Source organism: Sapajus apella, unplaced genomic scaffold (assembly GCF_009761245.1).
Source record: "Sapajus apella isolate SASKATOON/1434 unplaced genomic scaffold, GSC_monkey_1.0 scaffold138, whole genome shotgun sequence".
NCBI classification, from domain to species: Eukaryota; Metazoa; Chordata; class Mammalia; order Primates; family Cebidae; genus Sapajus; species Sapajus apella.
The window spans coordinates 844352-868979 of NW_022437078.1; the positions used below are offsets into that span (position 1 = coordinate 844352).

A 24628-nucleotide genomic window follows, 5' to 3' on the forward strand; every position below is an offset into this window, starting at 1 on the left:
AGTACAAGCATCCGGGACAAGGACTAGAACCGTGCTTAGGGCCGCCCCCACATCGTCTCGGGAACCAGGGCGGAGCGCTGGCGAGAGTGGCTGAGGGCGGCCCGCCGCGGACGCTGTGTGCTGGAAGCCGGCGCTTTGTCTTCCGTCCCACCGCAGAGAACACGAGGCAGCGGCGCGCCCTAGCTGGTCACAGGCTGCACAGGGCGGGCGCCAGCCAAGAGCCCTCTCTTCAAGCAGGATTAAAAGGGAACCAAGTGGCTGGCAGACGGGCCTCAGGAGCTCCTGGGCGAGGCCTGAGCCCGTGGGTCTCCACACTAAAACCCGGCAAACCCCTGGCGCGTCCGCAAAGGTTTTGGAGCCGGGCTACGCCTGCGCTGGCTAGGCGCTGTGTCCACCGGAGGCGCAGTCAGTCCTCTTTGTAACTTCAGCAGGCCCTGGCGGGCCAGTTGCTATGGCAACGCTCCTCGCCCGGCTCGGTGAGGCCGGGAGGGAGGCGGGCCTTGGCGGACGTCACCCAGACTCGGCTTTGGAGAGCCGCCCCACCCCTAACTAATTGTTTGCCAGAAAGGAATCGAAAGATAGATGCTTTGTGAGTGAGGAATCTAGGGGTCCCCATTAGAACCGAAAGCCAGGACAGCCTCTTTCCCGGTCAGCCTCGCCACAAATCCTTTCCTGCCAACGATTTTAACGGTCCTTTAAAGCCAGGAGGAGGGGCGTGGTAATTCGGGGGTTTTGTTCGGAAGGGCATTGCCATTTTCTCAGCCTTTGGATTTTTCCAGGCCGCGCCCACGGTGCGGGCCTAGTTCTAGACCACGCCCCTTCCTTGTTCGCGCGGAAAGAGGACCAAAATGGAGGAGTAGGGATCTTGATTAAATTGAGCGGGCGCAGCGAATCTCGCGAAGAGAGCCGCGGGAGGGCGGTCTTCCGCAAGCGTGCTTCGAGGCCGCCGCGCCCCACCTATTCGGCGGCGCCCTGTTGATTCTGCGGCTGCGCGCTGCTTCCCGCGAGCTCACCAGCAGAGCGAACACGCACGGAGTCACAGGGGCGCGCAAAGGGGGAGGAGCGGGCATGACCAGGCGCGCGCGCGCGTCTACAGTGACTCTAGAGAGCAGGCGAGTCGGGCGGATCGGGTGGGTAGAGTGGTGCCGTCCTGTTGTTTGGTGGGAGGTACGTAAGGCCGCTCTGGGCACTGGGGCGCCCATCTCACTGGTTCGTTCGGTTCTAGGAGCGGATCCGGGGTAGAGGGAGGAGAGCTCCGGGTCAGGGACTGCCGCCGCCGTCGGGGAGTCGGCCCGCCAGCTCGCCAGCCAGCCAGCGCTTCGCGTGCCCTGCCAGTCACGGTAAGCGGGCCTACGCTTACCGGAAAGTGGAGCGTGAGATGAAAGAGAGTGAGAGACCATCGGGGGTCTGTAGGGGGAAGGGGAGTGGGGGGCATGTGTAAGGGACAGGGTGTGTGAGGAGGAGAGGAAGCCCAGCAAGGAGTAGTAATAATAATGGCTACCGCCGCACGATAATATTCGAGTGATTTGTACGCGGACTTTACAAAGCACCTCATATGCTTCATTTTAACTTGTATTCCAATCCTCTGAGGTGCATACTACTATCAAACCCACTTTACGAGACAGGAAAACTGAGGCACGAAATGGGTTAAGTGGCTTACGCAAGAACACACAACTACTACGTGGCCTGGCCTGGCTTCGAACTTAGTTCTTTTAGTCCTAAGGCCCGTAATTTTAACTTTGCTTTACCAAGCAAAACAAAGAAAAATGGAGTGTCAGAAGGAGGAGGACTGAATGTGGTTTGAAGTGGAAGGATGGTGATAAACGGGAAGAGAATGATGATGGGAGACTGAGTCGCGGAGAGGACCTGAATTTGGAACCCTGCGGGCCTCCCCCTCCTAACTCGCCTCCTCCTCCTTAGTTCTTGCAGTCCCGCAACTTTTTCTTGCTGTTCTATTGCTTTGTGAGTGGAGGAGCTAACTCACAGAGCTGGGCCATTAGGGTGGTTTTAAGAAGTTTGAACTGCGGTTCAGTCCAGGGCAGTGCCTTGAGACAGTGTTTGGGATAGGGGAGAGTCGGAGGATGGTGGCAGCGTAGTTTGGAGAGGACCCTCTTAAACGCTGCTATTTATTTCTTCAAACATGCCACTTCCTTTTCTATCTCATTTACGCACGGCAAAGTCTTTGTTCAGTCCTCTAGAATAGGGAAGTGATGTTTATTGTTTCCTTGTACACTTGGGCTTAAAGAAACAAAATCACACTCAACATTTCTTTTCCCGAGCAAGGCCTTGATTGCTTGCAGAGAAAACTTTCCGGTGGCTTTATCATTAGTTGCCCTTCAAAGCTTTCCTGTGTAAACAAGGAGCTATATGTTTTGGAGAAAGTTTACACTGTAGGTCAACGGGAGCGATCTGAACATATTGCACTGCAGGTCAGCACAGGGCAGGGACTTCAGTAATTCATAGGGGTATGTGTGTATTTGTGAAAACCTTTCCCTCTTGCACAGTTTCCTATATAGCTCATGTGGGAGTCAGGTTTTTAAATCAGCCTGTGAGGCAAACATTGTATGTGATAAAACTCCTTAAACATTCCTTAGGAAGGTGCAAGTTTGAGATTAGCATCGTGTTTCTAACTACATCTTGGACGATTTTTCCTTCAGTTTTGAAACTTATTACTGTTGTTTTGGTTGTACCCCAGATAAAGTAGTTAGGTTACCTTTAGGAGCTGTGTTGTACAAATAAGCATATTTGAAAGGCATACAGTTGTGATGCTCTGTGAGATACTTGCACTGAGGAGGCTTAAAGGAGGAAGACAAACCAAGGGAACGGTGTGTTTGTGATTTCTTATCTTAGGCTCCTTTTGGAGCATGGGCTTACAAAGTGGAAAGTGGTAGGCAGAATTGCTGGTATGATGATGATGATTTTTTTTTTTTTTTGAGACATGGTGTTGCTCAGTTGCTGATGCTGGAATGCAGTGGCCTAATCACAGCGCACTGCTGCAGCCTCGACTTCCTGGGGCTCAAGTGATCCTCCCAGCTCAGTCTCCTGAGTAGCTGGGACTACAGGCACACACCACCATGCCTGGCTAAGTTTTTATACTTTTTGTTGAGATGGGGGTCTCACTTTGTTGCCCAGGCTGGTCCCGAACTCCTGAGCTCAAGTGATCCCCTAGCCTCAGCCTCTCAAAGTGCTCGGATTACAGGGATGAGACATTGCCCTCGTCCTGTTGGTATTATTTAAGTTGCTGTTTTATCTTTTTTTTTTTTTTTTGAGACGGAGTCTCACTCTGTTGCCCTGGCTGGAGTGCAGTGGCACCATCTAAGCTCACTGCATCATCTGCCTCTCGGGTTCAAGCGATTCTCCCGCCTTGGCCTCCCAAAGTGCTGGGATTACAGGTGTGAGCCACTGCGCTGGCCTGTTTTTTTTTGTTTTCCTTTGGCCACCATATGCAGTAATTTGACTTGTTAAATTAAATGTACATAGTGTGATTCCTCTTTCATTTTTGAGTGACACCACATTCAGGGGCTTGCAAGCTATTGTTTACTTCCCCACAGATCCTAGCTAACTTTGGAGCAAAAATGGGTTACATATTTTTGCCAGTTGTCTGGCTTTTGCAGTCCCCATATATATGCCACATATGTGTAACAGTGGTTAGCTTTTTAAAATCCAATTCTATTTATGAGAGAATAAAATGGAATCCTTTTGGTTGTGTGGGGTTTTTTTGTTGTTGTTGTTTTTGCTTTTATGGAAACATCTCAAAACTCCAGGAGTGATACACCCACTTCCTTCAAAGTAGTTTTTGGTTGTGTTTGAAATGATACCAAAAAGGAAGGATATTATTTCAGTTGGGGAAATAAGGAATTGTCCCCGAGTTAACATTATATGGGTATAGGAAATGGTTTTACAGCCTTTTGCAGGGGAGAAATCTTAAGATTAGGAATCTAAAATTCTGAGTCCCAACATTTTCTGAATTATGGTCAGATAGTGGAATTTACAGCATATTCATTCTGAACTTCTCTCTTTTCCTGATCTTTGTTGTTCTTTTTGGAAGCCTAATAGAACAAAAACAAGAGAAGAAATGTATCCTGGCTTTAAGAAGTTTCCACTGTTTTTGGACACCACATAGTCTACCTAAGTTTACTTACTATAATTACAGAGAAAAATCTGTGAAGTATAGGATACTTTGAATAAATGGAATCTTCAAAGGTTGCTGGCGAACCAACAGTTTGATTTCTCAGAAGTTTCTTAGAGAAACGATGACACTTTATGCCAATTTTGTTTTGCTCCAGATTCTCATTGTTGCATCTGCCAATCTTGAAAGTAGGAAGCTTAGATTATTTTCCTTGCTCTGTCCTTTGGGAACCACTCACATTCGTTTTACTGTTTCTAGGACATTTTCTTTAAATGTACACATTAGATCCCACTATTATGTTGCAGATCCATGCGGTGGGCTTGCCTTAGAAGTAAATGTCTTTATGATAAGCGCCTTTTTTTTTTTTTTTTTTGTATTTTTGTAACCAAGCCTCTTAAGTTTTTTGGTCATAATAATAACAGCATTATTCAGAGACCCAATTATATTGAATTTTTCTCACAGAATACTTTCCCCTCCCTAATTTTTATCCTGGAAAATACACCAAAAATAAACATTCTGTTTCTGGTTCAATCATTTATACCTGCCGTCTTTAGTCTTACTGTTGAATTGCTGCATAGCTTCTTTTTAATTTATGTGTTTAAAAGTAAGTACTGGCTGGGCGGGAGAGCTCGCTCACAATGGTAATCCCAGCACGTTGGGAGGAGGCGGGTGGATCAAGAGGTCAGGAGTTCAAGACCAGCCTGGCCAATACGGTGAAACCCCGTCTCTACTAAAAATACAAAAGTTAGCTGGGTGTGGTGTGCACCTGTAGTCCCAGCTACTTAGGAGGCTGAGGCAAGAGAAGCGCTTGAAACCGGGAGGCAGAGGTTGCAGTGAGCAAAGAGTACACCATTGCACTCCAGCGTGGGCAACAGAGCAAGATTCCATCTAAAAAAAAAAAAAAAAAGTACTCAAATTCTGATTTTCGTTGTGGTTTTAGGGTTCAAATTAGCAAGTGGGATTGTTTATTACTACTTAAATCCCTCACTTCATGCTCCGTTTGCACAAATTTAAAGACGCACTGGTATATCTTAAGAGGTACTGGTATTGTTAATTGCCTCTAGTTGTATTTGACTTTTGGATTCTGGAGAAGAAGAATTTCCTTTTGCGGGATGGGGGAAAGAATCCCTTGCCTGTATTCATCATATGGATACAAAGGCTGGAGTGTGGGAGTTTAGATCCGTATTCTTTCAGGCTTTCAGAGATCCCAGGTACATTGAAAATAGCTCAGACGATTCCTTTAGGACTGTTTTCATGATTTGATCTCTGTGTAAAGTGAAGTGAAAGTCCAGGATCAGGGTGTATTTCTGGTAACTGGGGATTATTTAAGTCTTTGGGTAGTCTTCAGAGGGCTGAACAACTAGTTCAGGGTAGCGGTTTCACTTCTGTGGCAGAGGACTGCTTGGGCAGAAGTTTCAGTAACCAGTTTCTTCAAGAAAGAACTGTGTGTGCGTGTGTGTGTCAAAGTTTCCCCATCATACAAAAAATATAATGATTTTAATGTTTTAAACTAATGAAGTGATTATAAAATGTTTTGATGTATTTTGTTAATATCTTATGTGTGTGTAAACTTACGTGATTTTAAAATGTTTTAAAATCTAGATCAGATTAAACATTGTCTGGCTTGCACTCTAAAACTGGTTAGCTGAAGACGACTTCTCAGGTTTCTTCAGGATGCCGGCAGCACTTGTGGAGAATAGCCAGGTTATCTGTGAAGTGTGGGCCAGTAATCTAGAAGAAGAGATGAGGAAGATCCGAGAAATCGTGCTCAGTTACAGTTACATTGCCATGGTAAGGCGCTCTACTCTGTTTGACTCACCTTCTTTTTTACTTTTAGAGATGGACTCTTGCTCTTTGGCCCAGGCTGGAGTGCAGTGGCTATTCACAGATGAAGTCATAGCTCACTGCAGCCTTCAACTCCTGGGCTCAAGCAGTCCTCCCACCTCACCCTCCCAGGTTGCTGGGACTACAGGCTCATACTACCAGGCCCCAGCTTCACTCACCTTCTTATACGGGTTTAGGGAATGCTTAATTTGAGATTTTGAAAAGAATGAGTATATTCCACTAAAGCTATTGTAAATTAAACCTGATGGAAGGTTGTCTTGCTTTGTGAAATATCAAGGTAGTCAGTAGTAGTCTCTGAGTAGGATGTAACTTCTAGTATCTTAGAAGTCTCTAAGAAGGATGTAACTTCTAGTGTCTTAGATTTTTTTGTAACATTACTCTGTTTGAAAGTCTTTAAAGCAGAAGTTATGTCAACCCCTAGGGCACATCTGTTCCACAGATATGGTGAATTTGACTGTCAATGTTTATTCAAAATTAAAAAAATTTGTTGCCAGCATTTAAAAGTCAATAGATCTTACTTAAATTCCAGATTGTTCTGGCAATATATGATATACACCCCTGCCTGACACTGCCTGGAGAGGGAGAGATGAGTATTGTGGTAATATTAAGGGCCTCCTGTAGAGGGGCATGTGCTCTCTGTTTTATTCCAATCCCTATTACTTGTACCATTTTCATACCTAGCTGACTTTACTCCTTTACATTAGCTGCTTGGAGTTTGTGACTCCTGCTTTAGAGATTATAGAGTTAAGTCTTTAGCTTGGTATTCAGAGCTCCTTCATCTTTTCACTCAAGCTAAGCCTGTCTCTTTATATTTTTTTCTGAATGGATGTTTCACTTTCCTGTATTTGTATTTTTATTCATATATTGTTCTCAACCTAAAATGTTCTTAATTGACTGCATATCTACCTGTAGTTACTCAACTATTTCTATTGACATTCTGCTTATTTAGGATCAACTTGTTGTGCAAAGCTTCATGATTCTAATGCTTCTTCAGTAGATATCAACAAGATCAGTATTTTAAGATAGAATTTTGCCAGGCGTGGTGGCTGATGCCTGTAATCTGTGCACTTTGGGAGGTCGAGGCAGATGGGTCACTTGAGACCAGCCTGGGCAACATGGTGAAACTCCATCTCTATAAAAAATAAAATAATTAGCTGGGCGTGGTGGCGTGCGCTTGTTATTCCAGCTACTAGGGAGGCTGAGGTGGGAGGATTGATTGTACCTGTGAGGTAGAGGCTGTAGCGAGCTGTGATTGTGCCACTGCACTCCAGCTTGGGTGACAGAGACAGAACAACCCTATCTAAAAAAAAAAAAAAAATTTGTGCCCAAGTTTGGGGCTTGTCACATAACTTTTTTTTTTTTTTTTTTTTTTTGAGACGGAGTCTCGCTCTTGTTACCCAGGCTGGAGTGCAATGGCGCGATCTCGGCTCACTGCAACCTCCGCCTCCTGGGTTCAGGCAATTCTCCTGCCTCAGCCTCCTGAGTAGCTGGGATTACAGGCACACACCACCATGCCCAGCTAATTTTTTGTATTTTTAGTAGAGACGGGGTTTCACCATGTTGACCAGGATGGTCTCGATCTCTTGACCTCGTGATCCACCCGCCTCGGCCTCCCAAAGTGCTGGGATTACAGGCTTGAGCCACCGCGCCCGGCCTTGTCACATAACTTTTATAAATGGAGGTAAAATTGTATTTATGAATTACCAATTCAGCATCCACTGTTTTGTGAAACCTTGTGATGAGCGACTTTTCCTTTTCCAGGACACAGAATTTCCAGGAGTTGTGGTGCGGCCAATTGGTGAATTTCGTAGTTCCATAGATTACCAGTATCAGCTTCTGCGGTGTAATGTTGACCTTTTAAAAATTATCCAGCTGGGCCTTACATTCACAAATGAGAAGGGAGAATATCCTTCTGGAATCAATACTTGGCAGTTCAACTTCAAATTTAACCTTACGTAAGTGATTTCTAAATAAAATTTTAAGTTTTGTTTTCACTGAATCCAGGTAGGTGTTGGATAGAATGGTCAAGCAGAGGATGGAATAGGGAATGTCAACAAGTGAAGCCCTGCTTAAAGAACTGCAGCAGTTTAACAATGAAAAGATAAACAACCCAACTAAAAATGGGCAAAAGATCTGAGTAGACTTTTCTTGAAAGATAATGTACAGCTGGCCAATAAGCCCATGAAAAGATGCTCAACATCAGTAGTCATGAAGGAAATGCAAATTAAACCCACATTGGGATACCACTTCACACCCACTAGAAGGGCTATAGTCAAAAGGACATAATAAGTGTTGTTGAGGGTGTAGAGAAAATTGGAACCCTCATACGTTACTGCTGGGAATATAGAATTTTGGGGGAAATTTTGGAAAATAGTTTTGCAGTTCCTGAAAAGGTTAAACATAAGAGTTGCCATATGACCTAGCAGTTCCACTCCTAGGCAGTGGAATATTCCATGGTATGTATATACCACATTTTGTTTATTCATCTGTTGATGGACATTTGGGTTTCTTCTACCTCCTGGCTGCTGTGGATATTGCTGCTATGAACGTGGGTGTGCAAATATTTCTTCAAGATCTTGCCTTCAGTTCTTTGGGATGTATACCCAGGAATTTTAAAAGAAAATTTGGGGGAGACTTATCATTTTGCTGATTGCATAAAGTGGTGTTACTGTATTTCCTATCAGATCCTGCCTTGTTTAACTGGGCATCAGGAGTGTTTCATAACTTAGGGGTAATTTTTTTTTTTCTGTCAAGACAGGGTCTCGCTTTGTTACCCAGGCTAGAGTGCAGTCGTGTGAACATGGCTCACTGCAGCCTCAATCTCCCAGGCTCAAGCAATCCTCCCACATCAGCATCAGCCCCCTGAGTAGCTGGGACTACAGGTGCATGCCACCACACTTGGCTAATTTTTTGTAGAAAGTGATCAGCCCGCTTTGGCCTCCCAAAGTGCTGAGATTACAGGTGTGAGCTCCTCTGCCTGGCAGGAGTAATTTTTTTTATTGTTGTACATGTGTTTTGGAAATTTCCTTGAGGTTCAAATAATTTGGGGAGATGATCTGGATCTTTCCTTTAACTGCATTTTTTAGTTATTGTCAAAGCCTGTAGTTTGTACCGTAAAAATAAAATAATACAAGGAAGAAAAATGAATGGTTTCACTGAGGGGTTTGAGTATGTATGTGTTTAAAATAATGTTTACTTGTGGCCAGGTACGGTGGCCCACGCCTGTAATTCCAGCACTCTTGGGACACCAAGGTGGGTGGATCACTTGAGGCCAGGAGTTCAAGACCAGCCTGGGCAACATGGTGAAACCCCATCTTCACTAAAAATATAAAAATTAGCTTGACATGGTGGTGGGTGTCTGTAATCCCCGCTACTCAGAGGCTGAGGTGGGAGGGTCACTTTAACCTGGGAGGCAGAGGCTGCAGTGAGTTGAGATTGTGCCACTGCACTGCAGCCTAGGTAACAGAGTGAGACTCTGCCTCAACATAATATAATAATAATGATGATGTTGAGATTGAAGCCTAGTTATAAAAAAAATGTTTACTTGAGATCGAAGCCTAGTTATAATAAACAAAACAAAACAATAAAATAATGTTTATTTACATGGAAAAGAAACTTGTGATTCAATACTGGTTTTAGTGGGGAAAAAAAATCAAGATTGTAGTGGTTTTCTTATTGTCTAACCCAAGTTTATGTGATAAGCAAGTGAAAGTCTAGTGGAACAGGAGTTGTTTAGCTTATTTCCTTACTTTTGTGTTACGTGGTATTATAACTTAATTCCTGTGGTTGAACTAATGGACCTATCTTTACAGTGGAATATTATGCCAGTGTTACAATGGAGGAATATTGATCTGTAAAGTTGGTCTATGATGTAGAGATGTAAGGGATGTGTATGTGTAGACAGAGAAAATAGTCTGGAAAGATACGTAAATGGAGGTGTTAGATCTGTGGGGTAGTATTATAAGAACATTAGTTTTTTCAATTTTTTTCATGACAAAGAGTCTTTTAGATAATTAACTGTATACCAGGTAATAATATGTAACAAGTTATTTAATTTTGTCATCTAGTAATTTTGATTAAGAGAAACTAAAAGTAGCTCAAACAATTACACTAGTATTCATTGTTTGAACCATTAGCAGGAATAGACTACTTTAAGGCGGGCTGCTGCTTCACATAGGTTACTTTAGATAACTATTTACAACTTTTTCATAGATAAAGCCCCTGACCTTCATGGAAGCATCAGGGGAAAAAAAAATTTTATTCCTGTCTTTCTTCAAAGAACTTTTTTCCTTCCACTAGAGTTAAGAAAGAAAAAGTCAGCAATGATACATGTGTTGCTTGTGCTAAAAGGCATAGGAAAACAGACCCATTATATTTCTAGGAAATACAAAGTAAAAAGAGAAAATCTTTCTTTTTTTAATGTCCTTTTGAAAAGATAAAAGCTTTAGGTAGGTTGTAAGTCTGTACAAAGAAGCTAGATTTGCTACTCTCCAAGATGTGAAGGGACCTGCTATGTAATATTCAGAAATCATTTACTGCCTGAAAAGTTATAAGAATATAACTTGAGCCTTGCTAAAGCTTCATACTCCCTGAGGGCATCAAAAATGCCAGTCTATGGAACAGGCACTTCGTTCTTCTACTCCTCTTCATTCATGTCATAGTTTTCATGGATTTCTGGCTGATGTCACAGATAGGCCAAGAGGCTATCCAAGCTTCACCCCTGTTCTGCCAGAAGTAGGTCCACAGGCTGGTCCTCTTCTCCTGGGCTTCCTATGCCACTTGAGTGCTGCAGCTCCTTTGAGATTCCAGGGCTGTGGTTTTCTTGGCCTGGACCTCTTTCTCCCTCTGCAGGTGGTACTGTTAAGTTTCACCCTCAGCTGCTGCTTTGATCTGCCTCAGCCTCTGGGTCTTTTGCTAATGGCCCTTGGATACCTTCTCAGTGGCACATTTCTTAGCTTGTAGCAGCTGCTGGATCCCCTGAGACTGATTGGCCATGGTGGCAGTGACTCTGAGACAGAGGCAAGCAGCCTGAATCAGCTGAAAGGTGCATTGGGTCAGCTTAGCTGGCCGCCCACAATCAGTATTTTTTTGTTGGTTGATTTTTTTTTTTTTTTTTTTAATTATTTTTTGAAACAGAGTCTTGTTTTATTGACCAGGCTGGAGTACAGTGTATGATTTTGGCTCAGTGCAACCTTTGCCTCCTGGGTTCAAGTGATTCTCATGCCTCTTGAGTAGCTGGGATTACAGGTACATGCCACCATGTTTGGTTAATTTTTGTATTTTTAGTAGAGATGAGGTTTCACCATGTTGGCCAGGCTGGTCTCAAACTCCTGTCCTCAAGTGATCTGCCTGCCTCAGCCTCCCAAGTGTTGATATTACAGGTGTGAGCCATCATGCCCAACCTATTTATTTTTGAGATAAGATCTTGCTGTGTCACCCAGACTGGGTGTGAGCACCCTCCAGTTCTTGGCCTCAAGCAATCCTCCCAGCTCAGCCTCTGGAGTAGTTGGGACTACAGGTGCATACCACCATGCTTGGCTCTGTGTGTGTGTGTGTGTGTGTGTGTGTGTGTGTTGGGACTACAGGTGCATACCACCATGCTTGGCTGTGTGTGTGTGTGTGTGTGTAAAAGACAGTCTTGCAGTGTTGCCCAGGCTGGTCTGGCCTCAGGCCATCTGTGTGTGTGTATGTGTGTGTGTGTAAAAGACAGAGTCTTGCAGTTGCCCAGGCTGTTCTGGCCTCAAGCCGTCTTCCGCCTCAAGCGATCTTCCTGCCTTTTGCCTTGGCTCCCCAAAGTGCTGGGATTACAGGAATGCACCTCTGTGCCTGGTCAATTTTTTTTTTTTAATAATGACCAAATATATACATTTTATAATTGGGAAATTTTTAATTAGGAAATTTAGTTTATGGAGGAAAATCTCATTTTTCTATCTGTCACAGAAATACGATGATCTACTTTGTTTGCTTGTTTGAATGCTTGAAAGAGTGAATTGATCTGTTTTTAGGAAACGCATAAAATACTTGTACTATAATTGTAAGATAGTGGTAATATTGTGGCCACTACTTCTGTTTCATTATTCACCAGTTAATAAATAAATACCTTGTTTTTTTAGAGAGGACATGTACTCCCAGGATTCCATAGATCTTCTTGCTAACTCAGGACTGCAGTTTCAGAAGCATGAAGAGGAAGGGATTGACACACTGCACTTTGCAGAGCTGCTTATGACATCAGGAGTGGTTCTCTGTGACAATGTCAAATGGCTTTCATTTCATAGGTCAGTCTTAGGGAATGTGTATTTCTCTCTCACTTTGGGCTACACTGGAGCAGGGAATTGAATTCTTATTTTTTGAAGTCTTATTTCTTGAAGTTATTTTTGAAGTCCTAGTGACTGTTCTGTTGATCAGCAGCAGTCAGAAGTTGAATTGGTACTTGTTGCCCATGTTTCAGTTTTTCAGAAAACACTGGGGCTCATACTGGTTTACTTCACACAGTATTTGGCTCTGTCATGTGGCTATCAGTGGGTTTAATTCCAAGTGGGAATATGGAGGGTGGAGAGGGTCACAGCACTTGGTTATCTTTTAAGTGGCTATCCTGGAGTTTCTTAGGTACCTGAAAGCCAGATTCTCCTTATTTTACCTTCTGAGTACTTTTGGATTTTTGGTGAATTGAATCCACAACTACAAACCCTTGGGTACTTTTTTATATCTCCCATGTTAGTCTGTTAGGTTGTTGTTAGAAAGTTCAGACTAGGCCGGGCGCGGTGGCTCACGCCTGTAATCCCAGCACTTTGGGAGGCCGAGGCGGGTGGATCACAAGGTCAAGAGATCGAGACCATCCTGGTCAAAATGGTGAAACCCCGTCTCTACTAAAAATACAAAAATCAGCTGGGCGTGGTGGTGTGTGCCTGTAATCCCAGCTACTCAGGAGGCTGGGGCAGGAGAATTGCCTGAACCCAGGAGGCAGAGGTTGCGGTGAGCCAAGATCGCGCCATTGCACTCCAGCCTGGGTAACAAGAGCGAAACCCCGTCTCAAAAAAAAAAAAAAAAAAAGTTCAGACTATAGGCTGGGCATGGTGGCTCACACCTGTAATCCCAGCATCTTGGGAGGCTGAGGTGGGTGGATCACCTGAGGTCAGGAGTTCAAGACCAGCCTGGCCACCATGGTGAAACTCTGTTTCTACTAAAAATACAAAGATTAGCCAGGCATGGTGGCGGGCACCTGTAGTCCCAGCTACTTGGGAGGCTGAGGCAGGGAGAATTGCTTGAACCCAGGAGGCAGAGGTTGCAATGAGCCGAGATCGTGCCACTGCACTTCAGCCTGGGTAACAGAGCGAGACTATGTTTTTTAAACACCACTGCACTCGGACCAGCCAAGACTATGTTTTTTTTAAAAAAAAAAAAAAAAAAAAGTTGAGATTATAGTATGATAAACCATTCAGGAAAAGTGAAAGTTTCTGACATGAAGTAGCTTTGAGAAAGAAAATGGTTGAACGCTGGGGCCTGATAACTGCTGCTTTTTTAACCTCTGTGGCTTATTCTCTCCTTGTAGTGGCTATGATTTTGGCTATATGGTAAAGTTGCTTACAGACTCTCGTTTGCCAGAAGAGGAACATGAATTCTTTCATATTCTGAATCTTTTCTTCCCATCCATTTATGATGTGAAATACCTAATGAAGAGTTGCAAAAATCTTAAGGTATATGTTATTTTTTTTAATACCAGAAATAAAAATAAGGACAGAAAAAAAGCTGACTGACTTTGCTTTATTGTTATGTGTTCAGCATGCATTACTGAGTACTAGATGCCAGTGTGTTAGTGGACAGGGTATGATAGAAAGCCGATCTCACAGATTTATGTGGTAACAATCTTTAACCTGGCCATGAAGGGAACCCTCTGCTTCTGTCATCCTAAGGCAGGCATTCTTCACTTGAGCCCCATGAACCTAGTGAAAAGGTATAAATGCAGTTTGTTAGGGATGGGGTCTGTGGTGTAACAGATTCTCAGAGGGGTTTTAACCCTAGAAAGTTTTAGAACTTGGTATCCTAATAAATTGTTGACATAGAGCTTTGCTGTCTAGAATTAGAGTGGGACTTACTGTTTCCTCAACCTTGCAGTTTTGATTTTAAAGGCAGAGATCTGGCAAAATTAACAACATAGAAAGGAAAGGAGGAAAACGTAGAATGTAGAACAACATATCATTTGGAAAAAGGGAAGAAAAGAGCTAAAAAGAGGAAACTAAGGCCTGCTAAGTAAAGGCCTGTCCCCACTTCTTGCCGGAATTTGGTGAACTCATAACTGGACTTAGTTGACTCCAGTGGAGGCGTGTTGGGTATGTAATATTACCTTTCTTTTCCTTACATCTCCAGGGAGGTCTTCAGGAAGTTGCTGATCAGTTGGATTTGCAGAGGATTGGAAGGCAGCACCAGGCAGGCTCAGACTCACTGCTGACAGGAATGGCTTTCTTTAGGATGAAAGAGGTAAGCTTCCTTGAATGTGATCACGGACCTCTTGGTAGTAATTTGCTGAAGGCTAAGAAGTTAGTGGTAGATGGTCTGGGTGGGCTGAGGTTTGTTGAACATTGTGTTTTTTTTTTTGAGATGAAGTCTCACTCTGTCGCCCAGGCTGGAGTGCACTGGTGCAATCTCAGCTCATTGCAACCTCTGCCTCCTGGGTTTAAGTGATTCTCATGCCTCAGCCTCCCAAGTAGCTGGGATTACAGGTGCCTGCCACCACGCCTGGCTAATTTTTTTGTATTTTTAGTAGAGACGGGGTTTCACAATCTTGGCCAGGCTGATCCTGAACTCCTGATCTCGTGATCCATCCGCCTCTGCCTCCCAAAGTGCTGGATTACAGGCGTGAGCCACTGTGCCCAGCCAAGCCTTTCTTTATTATTAGTTTCTTTTTCTAGTTTGCGATATTTTCAGGGCTTTAGGAAGGCTGGGAGGTGCTGATGTGGTAGTTTTTTTTTTTCTTTTTTAAGATGAGTCTTGCTGTGTTGCCCAGGCTGGAGTGCAGTGGCGCGATTTTGGCTCACTGCAACCTCCGCTTCTCGGGTGCAAGTGATTCTTCCGCCTCAGCCTCCCAAGTAGCTGAGATTACAGGCGTGTGCTACCATGCCCGGTTAGTTTTTGTATTTTCAGTAGAGATGGGGTTTCACTCCAGGCTGGTCTTGACCTCCTAACCCCAAGTGATCTGCCCAACTTAGCCTCACAAAGGACTGGGATTAAAGGTGTGAGCCACTGCACCTGGCCAGATGTGATAGTGTTTATACTTGTCATGACTCCTGGCATAATTCTCACCACGGTTCTCTGTCCCATTCTGCAGTTGTTTTTTGAGGACAGCATTGATGACGCCAAATACTGTGGGCGGCTCTATGGCTTAGGCACAGGAGTGGCCCAGAAGCAGAATGAGGACGTGGACTCTGCGCAGGAGAAGATGAGCATCCTGGCGATCATCAACAACATGCAGCAGTGACGGTGCCAGGCTCTGCAGGGCGGGCCTCATCCCAGATTGGTGCTTACTGTGCTGACTGTACTCACCTTCCCCAAGAGAAAATGCTTCTTTTGAGCAAGCTGTACCTACCATCTGCATTGAGCAGAAAGACTTGTTTTACCGAAGACAAAAGATGTCTTTATTTTAGATCCAGAAGAGAGGAGTTTGCTCTGAATTTATAAACAAGTCTTCCCTGTTCCTCATCCCCAAGTCTCTCCTCTCCAGTTGCCTCTTGCCACCAGCATCCATGGCTCATTTGACACCTTTTTAAATATCCAGGACAAGTCTGAAACAAACTAGTAAAATGTATATAACTCTTACCTGTTGTCATTCTTTTTTTAAAAAATTTGTTGCTACTCTGATAATGAAGATTCTTGCTCTGATTCTCAGCTGAGCTGAGGGCTTCCAGGGAAAATGGAACAAAATGGTGTTCTTGTGTAATGAGTTACTGATACTGAGTCTTCCTTTCCTTTTCTAACCCTTCTCGAAGACATTTGCTTTCCTCGCACTTTCATAGTCTTTCTTTACTTATTACTGTATGGAAATGAATTGCTCAGTGCTGAAATTTGAAGACCAGATAATGAAACAAAAGCAAACAATTTACTGAATCTGTCTACCCTTCATTCATGAGAACTCCAGAATGAATGTTGACCACTGAAGCGTCTTTAAGTCTGTGTGTTCCTTTGTGCCACTGAGGTTTGCTGTCACATATACGTCATCTGAAGTCATTTGAAATTTTTGTATAATATCCTGGATTTGATCCTGAAGGAAACTAGTTAAGATCAGATTTTTGGGTCATGTCTTTTGTACTTTCAATAATGTGATTTCAGCTGGTCATCTGGATTCTCCCACTTCTCTATTTTTCCTGCTTTTCCTTCTAGCAAACCTGAAACATTAGGGAGATGGATTAATGTGAGTACCAGGACTATGTCTTTAAAAAGCTAGAGTAGTTACATGTAAACAGGCAGTAAGATAATTTGGGTTCTTGAGTTGTTTTGGAGTAATATCCCACAACTGGGGTAGGAAGCTCAGGACTTTTTTTTTTTTTAAAGCTAGTCATTTAAAAAGTATACTATATTTTTTTGAATGACTACAGTATGGACAATTTCAAAAAACCAAAACCCCTTTTGGATTGGTAGAAATAAAAACTGGTAACTCGCTGAAATGAATGAATGGTTTTGCATTTTAAAAGCTTATGGAAAACTCAATTTGAAATGATTCAAAAATGTCAAGTATTATAAGCTGGTATTTAAGATGATTGTAAATATTATTTATGTTTTTAATTTTGTAAAATAAAGATTTCTTTTTAACCACTGGCATTAAGGTTTGGTCTTTCGTAGCTATGGATTGCTAACTCTGGAAGATGGTCATTTGCCATCAGTGACATAAGAGCATCTTGCCTTCATTGTCCCCAAGTTGGCTTACATACAAAATATCACTTGGTAGGAAGCTTTTCATGAGCACCTGTGTAAATGGAATTGCCTCTTCATACTCAAGATTGTTGGGTCTTAGTATTACAGAATTAAACCAATATTTTCTGGGGTCACTCCATTATATGTGGTGGATCAGCTTGTTGATTAGTAGGATTCTTTTAAACAACCTGAACTTCAGCTGTCCTACAATCGGCTCAAGACTTTGTTTCCACCCATTTCTATTGACACAAGATGTGGGGTTTTAAGGAGTCTAATACAGGGGCAGATACGGAATTTTGACTGGGAAGTTGACACAGAGATTTACTAGTATAATTTGTGGTGAAACAGCAGTTAGTGGTTCTCAACGAGGGTGCCCTGGCATGCTGGTGACTGTGAGCCCTATGCAGATACTCTTCCAAATTTGAATTAAAACAGGTTTTAATATTTTCTACAATTAAGGACTTACATGTCAGGAAAAATGCTGAGAAAAAGGGCTGAGGAACTCAGTGTTGAGTGTAGGGTTTGGTCATTGAATGTGAAAGTTAAGAACTTAAGAGTAGTGGTTTAGCAAGAAAGAGCACAAGTCTATTAGAACTGGCAAGAACTTGTATGAGTGCATGTGTAAGTGCTCATCCTTAAAAAGGGATGGCACTGTAGGGTAACGAAGAGAATAATTTCAGGTGTAATTCTTTTTTGTTTTGGTATTTTTTTTTTTTTAAGACAGGGTCTCACTCTGTTGTCCAGGCTGGAGTTCAGTGGCATAATCCTGGCTCACTGCAACCTCACCCACCCGAGTACCTGGGACTACAGGCCCCATGCCACCACACCCAGCTAATTTTTACATTTTTTGGCAGCGATGGGGGTTTCACCATGTGGGCAAGCTGGTGTCAAACTCCTAACCTCAAGTGATCTGCCTGTCATGGCCTCCCAACGTGCTATTACAGGCATGAGCCACCATGCCAGACTTGTAATTTTTTCTTTTTTTTTAGATGGAGTCTTGCTCCATTGCCCAGACTCGAGTGCAGCTGCACAATCTCGGCTCACTGCAACCTCTGCCTCCCGGATTCATACAATTCTCCTGCCTCAGCCTCCTGAGTAGCTGAGATTACAAACATGTGCCACCATGCCTAGCTAATGTTTGTATTTTTAATAGACGGGGTCTCTCCATGTTGGCCAGGCTGGTCTTGAACTCCTGACCTCAGGTGATTTTAAAGGCTTATGGAAAAGTGCTAGGATTACAGGCGTGAGCCACTGTGCCCAGCTGTAATTCATTTTTAAAATTTTGTTTATTATTTATAGAGATGGGAGCTTGCTACGTGCTCAGGCTGGCCCTGAACTCTCGGCCTCAAGCAATCCTTCTGATTCAGCCTCCCTAGTATCTAGGACTATAGGTGTGCACCATAGCACCAGGCAACTGAGCACAATTCAGTTCCTCCATCTATACTGCCAAATATTCTTGAATTCCAGTGTTCTGCTAATCCAAGAAGGGTGACTACCAACCACAAGCCTAGTTGTTAGCCAGTGCTGGTATGAATGAGCTCAATTCTTTTTTTCTTTTCTTTTTTTTTTGTTTTTTTTGAGACGGAGTTTCGCACTTGTTACCCAGGCTGGAGTGCAATGGCGCGATCTCAGCTCACCGCAACCTCCGCCTCCTGGGTTCAGGCAATTCTCCTGCCTCAGCCTCCTGAGTAGCTGGGATTACAGGCACGCACCACCATGCCCAGCTAATTTTTTGTAGTTTTAGTAGAGGCAGGGTTTCACCATGTTGACCAGGATGGTCTCGATCTCTTGACCTTGTGATCCACCCACCTCGGCCTCCCAAAGTGCTGGGATTACAGGCTTGAGCTACCGCGCCCGGCCAGAATGAGCTCAATTCTTGATAGGAGGCAAAGAGTTTGTAAAGGCTAGGGTTAGTCTTGGGTAAACCACGTTTAAGATTTTTATCCAAGAGCAATCGGAAACTACCGAAAGGTTTTTAAACAGGGAATTGAGGAACTCTGATTTGTGATTTAGCAGTCACTGCCAATGTGAAGAATGTAGAACTAGGAAGAGCAGATTCAGAGAAACATGGGGAGGCCAATGCCGTCATCTGGGTAATGGGATGGTGGTTTGGACTCCTGGGGAGGTAGAGGAGAGGCATTAGATTACTTTAGATGAGGATAAAGAACCCAAAGAAATTGCTTGCCGGGAGCAGTGGCTCATGCCTAAAATCCTAGCACTTTGGGAGGCTGAGGTGGGCGGATCATGAGGTCAAGAGATTGAGACTATCCTGGCCAACATGGTGAAACCCCATCTCTACTAAAAATACAAAAATTAGCCGGACATAGTGGCATGTGCCTGTAGTCCCAGCTACTTGAGAGGCTGAGGCAGGAGACTTGCTTGAAGCTGGGAGGCGGAGACTGCAGTGAGCTGAGATTGTGCCACTGCACTCCAGCCTGGTGACAGAGTGAGACATCATCTCAAAAAAAAAAAAAAAAAAAAATTGCTTTAGTGATGTATCCTTTTCACTCAGAAAGTTAACTTGGTGCTTTGGCTCTTTGTGGTTCTGATAATTAGGGAGCTATAAATTAAAAATTTTTTCAAATTATAATAGCTTGCATACATTATACAGTATTGGAAAGAAGAAAGGGCTTTAAAAAATTGACTTTTCAGGCTGGGTGTGGTGACTCACGCCTGTAATCCCAGCACTTTGGGAGGCCAAGGCCAAGGCAGGTGGATCACGAGGTCAGGAGTTTGAGACCAGCCTGGCCAAGATGGTGAAACCCCATTTCTACTAAAAATACAAAAATTAGCCAGATGTGGTGGCAGGTACTTGTAATCCCAGCTATTCAGGAGGCTGAAGCAGAATTGCTTGAAGATGGGAGACGGAGGTTGCAGTGAGCCAAGGTCACATCACTGCATTCTAGGCAGGGCAACAAAGCAAGGCTCCATCTCAAAGCAATTCTGCTTCAGCCAACAGAAAAAAAAAAAAAAATTGACTTGTCATTTTTATTGCTTATTTTCAAATAATATATATATATTTTTTTAACAGACAGGGTCTCACTGTTACCCAGGCTGGAATGCAGTAGCCTTGGCTCACTGCAATCTTCGCCTCCCAAGTTCAAGTGATTTTTTGTGCCTTACCCTCCCAAGTAGTTGGGATTACAGGTGTGTGCCACCACACCTAGCTAATTTTTTGTGGTTTTACTAGAGACAAGGTTTTGCTATGTTCGCCAGGCTGGTCTCAAACTCCTGTCCTCAAGTGATTCACTTGCCTTGGTCTCCCAAAGTGTTGGGGATTACAGGCATGAGCCACAACACCCGGCCACAAATAGTAAATCTTGTTCTTACCAAAGCAGTAACTGAGGAGTGTGCAGGACTCCTCCATCCACAGGTGATGCTTCTGACAGATCATAATGGAATTTAGAATTCTAGTTAACAATACTGCTGTTTACTCAAGTGGAGGGGAATATATTTTTTCCACCTCTCTAAGTAAAGTTCATTTTAGCAGTTTGCAGAACTGGTGCCCAGTTCTCTAGCTAGCCATGCCTATTTATATCTTTTAATCAAGAAAGATTCTCCATCCCTAGTAACAAAGCATCATCTTCCTAAAGTTCACTTAACTGTATAAAGAACTGTAAGGATCTACAGTATTTCCCTTTTTTGAGTTTGCCAAACTCTAATGCTAGGCACATATATGCCTTTAAAAACTGTCTCAAACTTCTTCCTTCCTGGGACTAACTGTAAATGAATTTCATTCTTACCATCCCAACAACCCCAATCCTAGGAATTAATTGAAAAATAAACTACACACTTGAGCAGAAAGGCCTTCACAGTGAATCCCAGAGGAAAACAGTTCAATTATCTGGAAGAAGTGCTTCTTTCCATACCGATGTCAGATTCTGATTTTCCAACCCTAGCAACTGTGATATTACAGAAATATCGGTTCCTGACACTGTTCAACTGTTTAAATAATGAAGGAGGAGAGAAAAAAGATTTGTAATTAAATAGTATTTAGGGTCCCAGTAGTTGGAGTCCAATAATCCAAAGGTCATCTATGCAAAATTAGGAATATGCATTTTTCTCCAAAGAGTATCTGTGGCTTTAATCTGATTCTCAAAAGGATCCTATGATCCAAGAAAGTTTAAGAACCATTAAAACAGTAATTTATTCCCAAGCTATTTCACTGCCATCAATCCATTTCTTACAAAACTGAAGGGAAAACACATATTTGAATCACTTCTTCCAAAGCTTTAGTAAGTGATCTGTTCAAATAAGCAATTACATAAAACAAAAAAACCAAATTTCCAACCTAAAATGCAGACAGGAGAGTCAACATGATGGTTAAGGCCTATTTCATATTCAAACTTCAATCTATGAAAGAGTAGAGGGGGAAGGTTCTCTTCTTTCAAATTAAATATTATAAAAACAATTTAAAAAAGGTAGTCATAAAATGCAGCAACTCCATCTCAAGCATGACATGTTTCTGATCAGATGAAGTATTTATAAAGGTAGCTTGTGTTTTAAGCACATAACACTTTAGGTGATGACAGAAGTTTCTCCTCTTTGGGTGAAACCTGCATAAGGCTTTAGAGATGACCAACACTTTGCAGGTGTTTGTTCTCAGTAACAACTGCTAGCTTTTCATGATCTTCCCTCCAGGAGGAGACTACAATTGAATCTAAAGTCAGATCCACTGTGTCTATTGCTACGTAGAGTTGATTCAAACTTAACCCTCATTTGCATTCTTTTGGATTACTGCAAAAACATCAGGGACCAGAGTGAATGTCTGATGCGGTGTAACTGCAGAAGTGAAAGGTGTCAAACATTTTCAATTTGGCAGTTTCTTCAAGGTTGTGAAAATTCATGTACAGAAGGTCTGGCGGTGCCTTTTGTAAGTTTTAGTGTTGCTATATTTCTGAAGGAGCTCTTGGGCCTGCTGCTGCATTTCCTGGGTCAGACAGTCAGGAAAGTGGGACCCGATGAGAAGCAAGACGAGGCAGCACTCCAGCACATCTGGGAAGGGCCAGGCCTGAAAGATGACAAGAGGATGAATAAGGAAACGTTTGCAAAAGAGCCACAAACATCTGTTCAGAAGGCACCCGTAACTCAGGTTCACCTACAGACACTTCTTGGACACAGCTGAGCCAGTTCTCTCCTAAGGCAATGTCCTTTCTCTTCAACAGTTACTCCAAGGAAAGATGACACTCGAAACCGGGATGGCTACTGGGAAGTCCTTCTCAACGGCACAATCTTTTTCTACGGCCCTATGTAACTCAACCCTTAAAAACGGTGCTTCCATTACTATTTGGGCCCACAACCAAAAAGACCTGTCCATCTGTAAGCTATCTAATACATGGCACCAATTTAAATTTTACTTCTGACCTATTAAATGTATTTGGTTTCTCTGAAGACTAAGGTATAAAACTGCTTGTGTGATCAATAATGCCACTCTCACAAAACATTCCAGCTAATCAAAGTAATTGGATTCTATATTTTTAAGCATGTATGAATGGGTAGACATTTTAGAAACTGAACAGAGAGGTAGATGATCTATAAGAATGTGGCATACTCAAGTGATAACACAAAAAGTAATGCTTCACCAAGTGAGTTGCTTCAACTCTTACCTTAACACTCTCAGGAAATTTCGCCATTCTCTCATTTGCCTCTGTAAGCCTCTTGGTTAATTCAGGCAGAGAAAGTGGCTCGTTTTTTTCTTCTTCACTAGTGAAAAAAATAAAAGATGTAAGTCGTATGTCTTGCCCTGGGTAACTTTTTTCTCCTATTGTTTTTACCATGGTAAAATACATATAACATAAAACTTATCATCTTAGCCATTTAAAAATACATAGTCCAGTGGTTTTAAATACATTCATAATGTTGTGAAAAACAGCCCCACCATTTATTTCCAAATCTCTTGTTGTTTTGTAACAAAACCTGAAATTTTATACCCATTAAACAGTAACTTTCCATTCTGCTTCCCCTAGCCCCTGTCAACCTCATTCTACTTTCTGTCTCTATGATTTTAAATATATATATATTTTTGAGACGGAGTGTCGCTCTGTCGCCCAGGCTAGCGTGCAGTGGCACAATCTCAGCTCACTGTAACCTCTGCCTACCGGGTTCAAGCAATTCTCCTGCCTCAGCCTCCTGAGTAGCTGGGATTATAGGTGCCTGCCACCACGCCCACCTAATTTTTGTATTTTTAGTAGAGACGGGTTTCACCATATTGGTCAGTCTGGTCTCGAACTCTCGACCTTGTGATCTGCCTGCCTCGGCCTCCCAAAATGCTGGGAATACAGGCGTGGGCCACCGGATTTTGAGTAACTCATATAAGTGGAATCATACAGTGCATGTCTTTTTGTGACTAGCTTATTTCACTCAGCATAATGTCCTTCCTTTGTAAGGCTGAATGACATTCCATTGTATGCATCTGCCACATTTTGCTTAGCTATTCATCTGTCAGTGGATACTTAGGTTGCTCCCAAATTTTGGGTATTATGAGTAATGCTGCTATGCACATAGGCATGTACATATTTCAGAACATATTTCAGACCCTGCTTTCAGTTCTTTTGGGTGTATACCCAGATGTGGAAGTGCTGGATCCTATGGTAATTCTATCTTACATTTCTTGAGGAACTGTTGCCAGACGGTTTTCCACAGTGGCTGCATCATTTTGTATTCCCACCAACAGGGCACAGGGTTCCACTTTCTCTGCATCCTCCCCAACACTTGTCTGTTTCTCTGATAGTAGCCTAATGGCTATGAAGTGCTATTTCAGTGTAGTTTTGATTTGCATTCCCCTAATGATCAGATGTTGAGCATCATTTTCTGTGCTTACTGGCTTTTTAGAGAAATGTCTACTCAAGCCCTTTGCCCATCCTTTAATTAGGTTATCTTTTATTATACCTGGGTAACTTTTGTCTTTTATTTAAAAAATTTTTTTTAAATTTAAACTTTTGCCCATGACACAGCCCTCAGGAGGTCCTGAGAACATGTGCCCCTGCCTGGGTAACTTTTATCTCATTTTATAAATAAAATTCCCTTGTCACCTGGATTTTTAAAAATTCAATTTTTTTTTTTTTTTTTTTTTTGTGGAGACAGGGTCTTACTGTCAACCAGGCTGGTGTGAGTGGCACGATCATATCTCACTATAGCCTCGAACTCCTGGGCTCAAGTGATCCTCCCATCTCAGCCTCCTGAGTAGCTGGGACTACAAATGCATACCACCACACCTGGCTAATTTAAAAAAATTAATTTTTGTCGAGACAGGGTCTCAATATGTTGCCTAGGATAAACTTGAGCTCCTGGTCTCAAGTGATCCTCCTGCCTCAGCCTCCTAAGTAGCTGGGAATACAGGTGTAAGCCACCATGCCTTGCTCTGCCACCTGGCTCTGTATCTCTCACCTTTAAATACAGAAACCAACTGGGCATGGTGGGTCATGCCTGTAATCCCAGCACTCTGGGAGGCTGAGGTGGAAGGATCATTTGAAGCCAAGAGTTCAAGACTAGCCTGGGCAACATAGTAAGACCCCATCTCTAGAAAAAAATTTTAATAAACTTAGCTGGGTGTGGTGGCACATGCTACTTGGGAGGTTGAGCTGAGAGGATTGCTTGAGCCTAGGAATTTTAAGGCTTCAGTGGTTATGCCACTGTACTCCAGCCTGGGTGACAGAGTAAGACTTGTCTTCCAAAAAAAAAAAAAAAAAAAAAAAAAAAAACCAAAACACACACACACACACACACACCCCCCTAAAATCTGCCTAGGGTCTG

General features: G+C 42.9%; 2 protein-coding genes and 1 long non-coding RNA gene across 4 annotated transcripts in view; 1 reads left to right on the forward strand and 2 right to left on the reverse strand.

Annotated features, from left to right (window-relative positions):
* Positions 1 to 367: 367 nt before the first annotated feature.
* CNOT8 (CCR4-NOT transcription complex subunit 8) lies at positions 368 to 16783 on the forward strand. 2 transcript variants are annotated; one of them, XM_032263807.1, is made up of 7 exons: positions 368 to 476; positions 1226 to 1340; positions 7736 to 7929; positions 12088 to 12249; positions 13524 to 13668; positions 14339 to 14449; positions 15297 to 16783. In XM_032263807.1, the coding sequence occupies exons 4-7, from the start codon at positions 12095 to 12097 to the stop codon at positions 15444 to 15446; spliced, it is 561 nt and encodes a 186-aa protein (XP_032119698.1). In that variant the 5' UTR covers positions 368 to 476; positions 1226 to 1340; positions 7736 to 7929; positions 12088 to 12094; the 3' UTR covers positions 15447 to 16783. The 2 variants fall into 2 exon arrangements, with proteins under 2 accessions (XP_032119698.1, XP_032119697.1); XM_032263806.1 differs by lacking the exon at positions 368 to 476 and adding an exon at positions 5732 to 5920 and having other exon boundaries at positions 1132 to 1340.
* LOC116540324 lies at positions 13664 to 15951 on the reverse strand. Its single transcript, XR_004264391.1, has 2 exons — positions 15786 to 15951; positions 13664 to 13914 (listed from the first exon to the last, which is right to left on the reverse strand). It is a non-coding gene; the product is annotated as an uncharacterized LOC116540324 (long non-coding RNA).
* Positions 16784 to 20669: 3886 nt separating the features above from the next.
* GEMIN5 (gem nuclear organelle associated protein 5) overlaps positions 20670 to 24628 on the reverse strand; it is a 55192-nt gene continuing 51233 nt past the window's right edge. The window contains exons 23-24 of the mRNA XM_032263800.1: positions 22483 to 22579; positions 20670 to 21887 (exon numbers count right to left, since the gene is read on the reverse strand). Of these exons, the coding sequence (XP_032119691.1) occupies positions 21720 to 21887; positions 22483 to 22579 (265 nt within the window). The 3' untranslated portion in view covers positions 20670 to 21719. The remainder of the gene's footprint in view (positions 21888 to 22482; positions 22580 to 24628) is intronic.